The sequence below is a fragment of the Panicum virgatum genome, chromosome 8N (genome assembly GCF_016808335.1).
Source record: "Panicum virgatum strain AP13 chromosome 8N, P.virgatum_v5, whole genome shotgun sequence".
NCBI classification, from domain to species: Eukaryota; Viridiplantae; Streptophyta; class Magnoliopsida; order Poales; family Poaceae; genus Panicum; species Panicum virgatum.
Genome location: NC_053152.1, coordinates 15,554,358 through 15,566,052, shown reverse-complemented (window position 1 = coordinate 15,566,052; position 11,695 = coordinate 15,554,358). Strand labels below are relative to the sequence as shown.

At 42.6% G+C, this 11,695-nt stretch overlaps 1 protein-coding gene across 1 annotated transcript; it reads left to right on the top strand.

Moving 5' to 3' along the window:
- Positions 1 to 6,504: 6,504 nt before the first annotated feature.
- On the top strand, positions 6,505 to 10,515 carry LOC120684342 (putative receptor-like protein kinase At4g00960). Its single transcript, XM_039966207.1, has 7 exons — positions 6,505 to 6,663; positions 6,940 to 7,109; positions 7,199 to 7,463; positions 9,063 to 9,294; positions 9,378 to 9,528; positions 9,645 to 9,836; positions 10,272 to 10,515. The coding sequence occupies exons 2-7, from the start codon at positions 6,951 to 6,953 to the stop codon at positions 10,278 to 10,280; spliced, it is 1,008 nt and encodes a 335-aa protein (XP_039822141.1). The 5' UTR covers positions 6,505 to 6,663; positions 6,940 to 6,950; the 3' UTR covers positions 10,281 to 10,515.
- Positions 10,516 to 11,695: the final 1,180 nt, after the last annotated feature.

Genomic DNA, 11,695 nt, shown 5'->3' with positions numbered 1-11,695 from the left:
AATGATAAGCACAATTTCTCAATAAACGTATACCTTGTTTCCGCATCAATAAGTCGTCGGCCAACATATGTGATAACATGCTTCTTTCCTTCAGTTTCTTGAGTCAAAACATCGCCAATAACTTTGTCTTCCGCAGCCACATAAAGCCTAAAAGGAATACCTCTCTTAGGCGCCTTGAGAACCGGTGGTGAAGACAAATACTTCTTGATCTTCTCAAAAGCCTCTTGTTGTTCTGCCCTCCAAGTAAATTCAGCCTCATTCTTCAACCGAAGAATAGGAGTAAAAACATCTATCTTTCCGGACAAATTAGATATAAACTTTCTCAAATAATTCACATTGCCCAGAAACTTTTGCAAGTCTTTCTTGCAAGCAGGAGCCTCTACTTTCTTCATGGCTTCAATTCTCTTTGGATAAATCTCTATGCCCTTCTCATGAATAATGAGGCCCAAGAACTTCCCAGCCGATACACCAAAAGCACACTTGAGCGGGTTCATTTTCAATCCATACTGACACATCCTCTCAAGAGCAAGCCTCAAATCAGCCAAATGATGACTCAAGACGGCCGATTTGATCACAATATCATCAATATAAACTTCCAATACAATGCCAATTAAATCATGGAAGATCAAATTCATAGCCCTTTGATAAGTAGCACCAGCATTTTTCAAACCAAAAGTCATGACAACCCACTCAAATAAACCAACGAAACCAGGACATCTAAAGGCCGTTTTAGACGTATCTTCTTCGGCCATGAATATTTGATTGTAACCCGCATGACCATCAAGAAAACTGATAACACGATGTCCAGAAGCTTCATTGATCAACATATCGGCTATAGGCATAGGATATTCATCTTTAGGAGTAGCTTTATTAAGATCCCTAAAATTAATGCAAACTCTAATCTTGCCTGAATCCTTCTTTTCAATGGGCACAATATTAGAGATCCACTCCGCATAACGACAAGACCGAATAAATCCAGCATCTAATAACGATTGATTTCTTCTTTTATTCGATCATACATAATAGGATTAAAATGCCTAGAAGGTTGTTTATCAGGTCTAAAACTGGCCTTCATCGGCAGCCGATGCTCAAACAAATCACGACTCAAACCAGGCATTTCAGAATATTCCCATGCAAAACAATCGATATATTCTTTTAATAACTTTATTAAATCGGCTTTACAATCATCCGATAAGTTTTCATTTACAAAAGTCAGCCTAGGAATAGAACCATCTCCAATATCTACCTTTTCTAAAGGATCAGCCGACATAAAACCTTGGCCTAACTTGTCTAAGTCATCCAAGTCTTCAATAGCCTCGCACATATCGTTCGCTTTGTCCTGATAGTGCTCGATGCGCTGCTGTAGCCAGTCTGCGCTGGACCGATCTGACCGGTCCAGCGCTCCGGTCTGACCGGTCGGCTTCGGCCGGTCTGACCGGTCAGAGGAAGCGGTCTGACCGGTCGGCTCTGTGTCATTGCCCTGCTGCATCATAGAAGTTAGTGTAGCTGATTCTCCATCGGCTATAGGACTGCAGAGACAAAACCCTCATTTGTGCAATTGATCAAGTCATAATCGGTCAAATCTAGGCCCGATAAACACTTGATGTTGTCATGTGCACCAATGAACTCAGAATCGGCGGTACCAATGAAGGAAGAAGCATCACCATGCACAACCTCAACCTCATCGCCGATCCACTGAATAAGAAACTGGTGCAAGGAAGATGGTACACATTGATTGGCATGAATCCAATCACGCCCAAGTACGAGGTTGAAGTTACCTTGCACCTCGGAGACGAAGAACGCCGTAGCAACCATCTTGCTCCCAACGGTCAACTCCATCGAAGCAACCCCCTTGGCACCAATGGGATCACCTCCTCCAATGCCGTTGACTGTCATATTCATCTTGATGAGTTCTTCGTCCATCCCGCCGAGCTTCTTGTAGAGTGAATAGGGCATCAAGTTCACAATTGCCCCACTGTCCACAAGCATATGAGAAAATGGCTTCCCTTTGATGTGCCCCCTCACGTAGAGAGCCTTCAAGTGGTTGTCTGAATCCTTGGGCTTTTGAAATATAGCTTCGCGAGGCCCAAAGTCCAAATGCGCGGTCTCCTCCTCCGGAATCGCCCAGTAGTCATCAAAAAAGCGCACAACATTGATCTCCATGCTTGTGCGTTCCGGAGAAGCCTCATAATCCACCAACTCCTCATCGTCTGCTGTAGAAGGAGCTACTGGAACTTCTGATGCTCCAGGAGCCAAAGTAGAAACAATCTCTTCGGCCTTCTGCTCAGGCTCTGGGTCGACCGGTCTGACCGGTTGCTCCGAGCGGTTAGATCGGTCTAGGACACCAGTCAGACCGGTCGGCTGGAGCGGTCCAACTGGTCATGTAGGCTGGTCAGCTGCCTTGACCTGCCACACCTTTCTTTGAGGGATCCTTGATCTGTACTAGTCGAACTGTTCATCCCTCAACTTCTCCGCCTCCTTTTTCCTTCTGTTCTTGGTGGCGAAGACGCTGCAACCTCCTAGATTGGAAGTACTTCTCCTTGTCTTGGTCCTTGAGGTGGCTGCTACTAGCCTCATGATTATTGGCCAACACAAGCTTCTGAGAAACATTGACCGGTTTCTCAATGATCATCGGTCCCTCTTGTGCATCTCGAGCTTTGCCCTTTCCGTCTTCAACTTGCACGACCTTTGCAGCTGGAACCTTCTCATAATCAACTTGCATTGGCACTGGTTCGTCCTTCCTTTCCTTGAAACGGTATTCTTGGCGCACGGGACAAAATTGGGCCGGCCTCTGCTGAGGCCGGTTTGACCGGTCAGAGTAGACCGGTCTGACCGGTCCGAGGTTCTGCCCCTGACCAGATTGGTGCTGACCCAATCGGTCGTGAACCGGCTACTTCAATCTGTGAAATATAGGTCCTCTGGAACTTCCCTCCCCTTGGAAGTGCGGTGGATACGGCATCGGATAGCATTACATCCAAAATCCCCCGTTCTCCTATGCGGGGAACTGAGAATCCGATGCCGGTGGAGCCCATGGCATTGTAGCGTACATCGGCTGCATCTGCTGAGGAGGGAACAAGGTAACCACATCACCCCTGTGCTTGCTTGACTCTCCCCTAGGAGAAGAAGGTGCGTCTTGACGCGGAGGTGACCTCGATCTCTTTTTTATGGGCCGATCGTTTCGAGCAGCCTTTGAGTACTTGTTCAATAGTTGGCCAAAGGTAGGCTTCTGATTTGCAAGCTTGCCCTGCACCTTTGGCTGATTAGTCTTTCATGTACCCACTTCCGGACGTTTCGTCTTGAACGTCCGGGGCTGACCACCAGGGCGGTCTGACTGGCCGTCAGGACCAGTCTGACTGGTCTCGGCTGAGCAGCAGGCCGGTCACCTGAAGAAGAACCCTCTTGCCCCCCCCCGAGCGTGCGAGGCTTAAGTATAATCCTCAGATTCTTCTTCCCTTCTGGAGTCTTTTCCTAAATCACCTCCCTGGCCAGAATTTTGTTATCAACAGTCAACGACCTATCATCCCCAATGATCACATTCTTCCCTTTTGCTCCTTCGGCTTGATCCGGCCGAATCACCTTTGCATTGCTGAGGTCAATAGTGTGAACTGGGAACAGAGCTTTATCTATCTTCATCTCCGGAAAAGCCAATCGTCCGTCATTTATGGCCGATTGCACCTGTCGACAAAACACATTACAATCATTAGTCGCATGAGATGAAAAATTATGAAATTGGCAATAAGCGCACCACTTTATCTCCTCAAGCAGCGGTATAACATGAGTAACTTTTAAATGCCCAAGACGTAATAATTCATGAAAAATGCGATCGCACTTAGACACATCGAAAGTAAACTTCATCTTCTCTTGCCGATTCTTTTGAGTCAGCTTGAGAGATGTACAAGTAGATGGTTTGGCCGAGGCGGGCCAAACAAACTCAGCAGCATATACCTCTTTGTCCTCATCGTCCGATGAATCGGAATCATATTCAACAATATGAGTGTTTGAACGATGGGACTTGTAAGTATCCTTTTCTTTTTTGAACTTGGTTTCTTGAATCAAAGCTTTAGCCTGAAGCTGATTTATAGAACAAAAACTTGAACCATCAAGCTTTTCCCTATAACTTGAACCATCAAGCTTTTCCCTATAACTTGAACCATCAAGCTTTTCAGAAAGTGATAAATTAAAGCATCGGTTCTTAATATCTTTAAACTTTTTAAAATATTCTTAGATAGATTCATCTCTACCCTGTCTAACCGATGTCAAATATGTCAACTTAGTTTCGTTATCCCCATTATAAAAGTGATCATGAAACTTTTGCTCTAATTTGTCCCAAGAACAAATCGAGTTAGGAGCTAACGACGAAAACTAAGAGAAAGTTGTTCCAGTCAAAGATAAAGAAAACCTGCAAACGCGTAAAGACTTGCTAGAACCGACTTCTCCAAGTTGAGCAATATATTGGCTAATATGTTCCCAAGTGAATCGGTTATCATCACCGCTAAACTTGACAAAATCGGGAACACGCCAACCAGTGGGGTATGGAATCAAATCAAAAGCATCAATGTACGGCCTACGATATAGCCGACTCCTACCCGCATCAAAACCAAGTTTTTCTTTAAACATATCTGCCAGATCCTCTCTCATCCTAGCAAGATCGGCCTCATAGTTACCGTAGATGTTTGGCCAAAACGATGTGTCGTAGGATCGGTAGTGGACATCGTTTGCGCGACATACTGTGGATTGGCCCTAAGCCAATCATCCCAAACATCCTTGGGCAACGGTGGAGGAAAAGGGAGTTCACCGTATGACTTTGTCGTATACGGCGGCACAAAATCCGCTAATATCGCTCCAGGCTATAATCAGCCGAAGCAGGAGGAGGCGTGACTGGTGTCTGTGATGCAGAATCGAGCACCATGGCACCGGTCTGACCGGTCTGAGTGACCAGTCTGACCGGTCCGCCCGCCGGGGCACCGGTCTGACCGGTCGGGGCGACCGATCTGACCGGTTTGGCCTTGGATGGCCGAACTGAGTCTGGCGGGGGCATCTGTCCCGTGAAGTAATTCGGCGGCATACCATACTGATAATTCTCTGATGGTGCGGACGAAAGACTAGGGTTAAGGGAAAAATTGGAATAATCATTGACAGTTTTCTTTCCCTTGTTTTGCATACTCAAGTCCATAAGTATATCTTGTTTGAGCTTTTGGGACTGTTCGAATCTACTCAAAAAGGCTTCGGTAAACTACTTAATAGAATCGAAGGTAAAACTTACCTCGCTTGGATTGGAAGCAGATGAAGCAGCAGCTGTAGCCGTAGTAGATGGGTTCGGCGGTGGTGGTGCGAATGTGGGTATGTTGAACTCCTTCTTCTTGAACACGCCTTGCCGAGTCTTCCCGAAGCATGCAAGCAATCTCTTCTTGGAATCCTCCTATTCCTTCTGGAACGCAGCCTCGAATTGCTTGCGCGTCTCCTCATGTATGTCTTCGTACTTGATGTCGATGGGAGTCGCATCTACCTTGGGGTCAACCTTCTCACCGGCCATTGCGCCCGTTGAACTCAGATCTGTCCTCAGCGGAGTTGCCAAAAAGTATGTTGATGCAGTTCTGGTCAACACACAAGTGCTAGAGCGCACGGATCGCAACGATCATATCACCGGCGACGATCTCCGGCGACCGGTCAGACTGGTCACGCCAACCGGTCGGACGCAAAAAAGCGCCGCGAAGCCTAAAACCCCAAGCTCGGGAGGGACCCCGTCGGAGCTTGGAGATCTAGGGTTGTCTTGAGGTCGGCAGGCCACTCAAGACGCCCTTGAACGCTGTAGAGACGAACAAAGAACAGCACCAGGTTGGAAAAGCTAGGGTTTGGAGAAAAATAGGAAAAGTGTAAATTAATTGATTCAATTGGGTAGAAGGACCTCAATCGGCCGTGGCCTTTATATTTATAGGCTGGGGAAGACGTACCCCTTCCAAATTGAGTTACAAACGGATTCCAAATTACAATCCCTAACTCTACTCGGACTGTACAGGCCCAGACCGGTCAGACCGGTCGGCCCAACCGGCCTCGGTGTTTGCTAATTTTAGCCTCCAACATTTATGTCATAAGTTTTTTATATGAGAAGCTAAAATTGACTCATGAGGAGCTTTTTCTGGTTTCAGCCTAGAAGCTACTCTCGGAGCTTTGCTAGATAGAACTTTACTTGACAATTAATTATATTTTACACCATCTGAAGACTTGAGAACGCTCTATATTGATCTAATCCGTGCACTCCACCCTCTTGTCTCCACTCATTTGTTTTAGAGAGCGCTCAAAACCAACATTATTAATGGGAATGAAACCCCCGTTTACTCCCTATCGTCATCAATGGACAATAGAAATATAGAATAGCTTTTGGTGCAATCTCATCCTAATGAGCCGCGTTCAGATGCGTGCACATAGCAATGATAGTTTCATAATATTAACACTGCGTGCCCGCATTCAGATCCTGACTAGGCATCTTCGCCTGGAGTCAAGTTATATTTGTTTATTCAGCTGGTACATATCCTCTCTGTGTTTCTCTATATTATTAATTGCAGCATTGGAAGCATTGACCAACCGGCCGGAGCCTCGGTCCTCCATTGTTAGTTCCTCTTCTTCCCTTCAACCAGCGAGGATCCTTCAAGTGTTCTTCTCCAGGTTAGTTCATTTAAGAAGCTAGTTACTTTTAGTATATTTTCATTGCCACAACTATTTCTGCACGTATTGAAGCAGTTCCCTCACCCCGGTTACGAGTCTATAGATATACAGCATGCTTACATTCAGATAGTTTCAGAACAATCAAATGTTCATGAAAATTCTGTTTTAATTGCATATGTTTTAAGCCCATATCGGAGGTACCGAACAATCTTTAATTTGACAGTCCACAATTCGAAGTAGCTCAAATCAACAGAATTATTAATGATTTCCCCCCAGATCGAAAATAAATGGCCAACGATGCTAGTCAAGGTAAAAGACTGGAGACACAGCAGAGTCTCACAAGTACGTTACCATCGGAACTAACATTAGACTTCCTGAAGAAAATTACTAATGATTTCTCCCCAGATCGAAAGATTGGTCAATCCGCATTTGGGACATATTACAAGGTATGATTACTTCCTAGGCTTATGCATGGAAGTCCAAGAAAAATCATTATACTAAAGATCCAATATCTAATACTTGAGAGGTTAAACAGGGAATTCTTGATAATAATGGGGGCATTTTAGCTGTGAAGAAGCTTGCTGAAAACTCGCCACTGCCACGGGACATATCATTTGCTAATGAGGTTACAAACCTTATGGCTCTTGAACATGAAAATATAACAAAGTTAGTTGGCTTCTGCCGTGAAGCGCATACGAAAGTGGTTCAGCGCCAGGGAAGATACGTGGCTGTTAATATTGACGAATGTTTGCTCTGCTATAAATACCGGCCTAATGCAAGTCTTGACCTGCATCTTTTCGGTATGTAAACTATTTCACAATTTCTTCATTCTTCCATTTTTTTTCTGTTTAGTGCTTTACTATTACAATATTCAGACGCTGAATATGATGCTCATTTCCTTCTAGGCTGTGTGTGGTCCTAGGAATTGGGATAGATATATAGAATTGGAATTCCATCTCAAATTTATTTGAATGAACTATGGATTGAATATCCACTGCACACCATATAAGGCAAAATTTGGGGTTTTATACGGATACCGTTACCAATTCCTAGCGCCATTAATTGGGAGAGCCAAATTTGACTGAGGAATTGTCGGCCATCCATGCTCTGATTTGTGATTCCACATGGTTTTCTACATGTGGAACATAGTTATAACACCGTAAATTTTATGTGTTCCTGGAGTCATGGTTCCATTGACATGTTTCAAACAGGCTTTGTTTTTATGATGCATTTGACATGAATATTAGGAATCTGATAATGCACCATTCATTTTAATTAAAGATTAGTTGCAGATTAAGAATTGAAAGAAAATAGAGACTAGTTTTTATAACAGACAGATCAGAGCAAAATGTTAATGGATGGCTAGATTTCTCCATGTCAATGTGAGTATTTCTTTGTAGTCTCTGATTAGTATAGGTATATATAGATGAAGCATCAATATCTATGATTTATGATGGATTGTAGTTAGTTCGAAAAATTCCTGCCACTATATTTGTCTCTGAGGTGTTTGGGTTTTGCAAAACTCCAAAGATATTTGTTTTGGAGGAAGGATCACTGCTAAAAAACAATTTGTAGTAATGTCTCGTTTTTCTCAAGAGGCAAATCAAAAGGTAACACGCTCTTATAAAGAGAGAGAAACTACTTTAATAGTTGACCTATCACTAAAAATGTATTTCTAGAGGCAGATGATGGCGTCACTCGTCCCTATAAATGACCACTATTTTTAGGGGCTGGTAACGTCATCACCCGCCCCTAAAATGCATTTTTAGAGACGAATGACGTCGTCACCTGCTCCTAGAAATGGTCAGCATTTTTAGGGGGCAGGTGACGACATACATATTATGAGTCTATTTTGTTGCAATAAGTTTCCAGTGAATAAATCCTGGTCTCTTACTGTACCTACCATAGGTGTCTTGTTATAACTATTATTCGCAGCCCAGAATAAATCCCACATAACTGAACAAGCCCTAATGCTCGCTGCCCCCACACTGGCTGCTGTCCCACCACACATCCTCCAACGATGGAGGCTGGATCTAATCGTCGGGGTGCAAAAGCTTCCACCGTACAGCCGGACCTGGGATGAGGAATTGAGCTGATGAGGAGAGGCGTGCTGCCCTTGCACCACCATAGGCTTCTGGCCATGAGCTTGAGTGGTGATGAGGAAGGATGGGAGGTGCAGGGTACTGGTGCGGGCAGCGCAGAGTTCCTTTCTCTTGTATGCTTTTTCCTGACCTAATTTGTCAATCCAAAAATGGGCCTACGAACTTCTAATGTTGTTTATATTAATATAATCATAATTGCAATGTTACCCTATAAAGAAAGTGCTGCCAATGTTGTGCATAACATTTGGAGATCATTGTCTTAAAATACTTATTTAACTGCATTTTATTTTTATCCAGATAAAACACGTGAAATTGACTGGGACAAACGATTCAAAATAGTTAAGGGGATCTGCAATGGTTTGCGTTACCTTCATAAAGGATTGAGCAAGCCAATCATTCATATGAATCTTGTGCCCAACTCTATATGGTTGGATGATAACTGGGTGCCAAAGATTGCTGATTTTGGGTTGTCAAGACTCTTTGGTGGTGAGAAAACCCGGGCGTACACAATGAATGTTGTGGGACAAAAGTAAGCTGCATAATAACAAACTAATAGTCTTACATTTGTTAATTATTAGGTTGATCGTATTTGATTATCTTAAACTCTTGCAGCGGATATATGGCTCCGGAATATCTATTCCAGGGTGAAATAAGCACAGGGTTAGACATTTATAGTTTAGGTATGATAATACTAGAGATCGTCACTGGAGAGAGGAACTGCGGCAATAGTGAAGACAGGGCAGCAACAAAATTTGTTGACAAGGTAAGAATACAGTACTTGATGCCTTGAAAATAAAAAATTCATTTTCGGAATTTTGATATGCATCCCCGATCTTATATTATTATTAAGGAATCAAGGATCATAATAAAAATATGTAGGTGCGTCAAGATTGGAAGAAAGATGACGATATAATATGCAAGTACCCTTCACTAACTGATTTTGGATTAGATCAAGTGAAAGCTTGTATTGTAGTTGCGTTGAAGTGTTTGGAAGCTGATCCGAACAAGAGGCCTTCCATAGAGGATATCATCGATAAGCTCAATGGGAAAATTGTACTCATTTTTCAGCAGGTATGAACACTTGAGACAAGGAGACACCATCACACCTGTACTAGCTTCAAAAGCTATTTATTTCATTATATTTTTCCATGTATAAGCAAAACATTTGTTCTGTTAAAGGGCTGGCAACAAGAAGAATTCAAGGGTTACACTTTGAATGTCTTGAAAAAAGTTAAACTCAATATTCAGACAGTATAATCTTTTTTATTTTTCACGTGCAGTGGCATTCCATCAAATGATACAACTATATATCAAAAATTCTAGATACACTACCGACACAAATTTCTGCATCACATGTCTTAACTCTTAAGTAGTTACCATATATTTTTAATGCATCTTTGACTTTTACTCCAACAGCCCAAGAACTGCAAAATCATAGAGTTATGCATCTCTCCTCTCTCAGGATTATATACATGCCTCTGAAATTTTGTGTCTCCCTTTTTGCAGCATAAATAAACACGGTCTTTTCAAGGAGCGATTGATGTCCAGTATAAAGTAAACATGCTCTATTGTCAATGGAGCTCACATGTTTTCTTTCGGAAACAAGCTAAGACACTTTTGAATACATAAGTCAAACGTTGTTAACTTATGTATTTTTTTCAACAGCAGAATTGCCTCTATGATTGTACTTTTTTTAAATTAAGATGTCTCTCTACAATGAAGAATGCTTGTCTCGATTGATATATGCCATGAACATCACCTTTGTCTCTTAGGCTGCAGGATAAGTGTCGGTGAGGGAAACTGAGCCTATAGCTTGATTTTAGCACAGGGACACACAAATTATACAAGTCCAGACCGCTAGGATTGTATGAAATTCTTACGTCGGTGCACGCCTTATGTAAATATAGGGGAAGGTTACAAAGTAGGAGGGATACCTATATGCTTGTAACCAAGATTGTTTCAAAAATTATCTCATAGTAGTGTGTAAGTAATTTTGACAAATATTTAATTATAGTTACAAGAAAAAATTATTACTCCCTCAGTCCAAAACTATAAGTATTTACAGGTTTATCCTAAGTTAAACTATTCAAAATTTCACTAAGTTTATAAGAAAGGGTATTAACATGCAACATACCACATCAATATAGTAAACTATAAAAATATACACATTATACTAGATCAAATATTGCTTAGATTATGTCAAAAATGGTATTAGTATTTTCCTATAAACTTAAGTAAAGTTATTTGTCTCTAAACAGAATCAGAATTTCCTATATTTCCGGACAGTTGGACGAGTTGAGTATATAGGGTAAGATAGACGGTAGTCAACTTCAAGGATGCTTCCATTTCGCTTTTAGCATCTCATTCGCAGCTATCTGACATTATGATTATCATAACTCAAGGATATATGAAGTACTATGAAATTCATTTTAACTTTCTTTAATTGTCATCGTGTAATTAGCAGCTCAACTTGCTCTGTTTGAAATAACTGTTGGGGATCGCTACCTCCGGAGGGTACGTACTCGAAGGATACGGGCGCATTGGCGGCTTCTACTAAACCTCTTTCATAACCTTCGGCCCGTCTACCGCTCTTTCTATTAATTCGCAGGTCAAAGGGTCTCTTTCGAAGGTGCCCCTCACACAAGGGTTTGATCGAAGGTGCCACAATACCTGCAAGCGAGGGCGGAGTCACCAATGACCTTCCGTCCCGGGTTGCCAAGGTGTGGCCCAGAAGGCGGTGCATTCCAAGGCCTTCAGGAACCTTCGGAGGATTGGCGGAAGCGTGCCGATTACGACTCGGAGAAGCTTACGTGGCATAAATGGTTTTTCACACTATGTAAGAAACGATCAAAGAAGACACTATGTTTCGAGACGCAAATATTAGAACGCGTCTCCAAAACATTTTTCCAGACGCATCGGTTCAAAACACG

Bases quoted from the DNA above. Each gene is read 5' to 3' on its own strand.
- LOC120684342 (XM_039966207.1), top strand. From the start codon at position 6,951: ATGGCCAACGATGCTAGTCAAGGTAAAAGACTGGAGACACAGCAGAGT. The intron at 7,110-7,198 runs GTATGATTACTT...GAGGTTAAACAG, and splicing joins CATTTGGGACATATTACAAG to GGAATTCTTGATAATAATGG. The intron at 9,295-9,377 runs GTAAGCTGCATA...AAACTCTTGCAG, and splicing joins ATGAATGTTGTGGGACAAAA to CGGATATATGGCTCCGGAAT.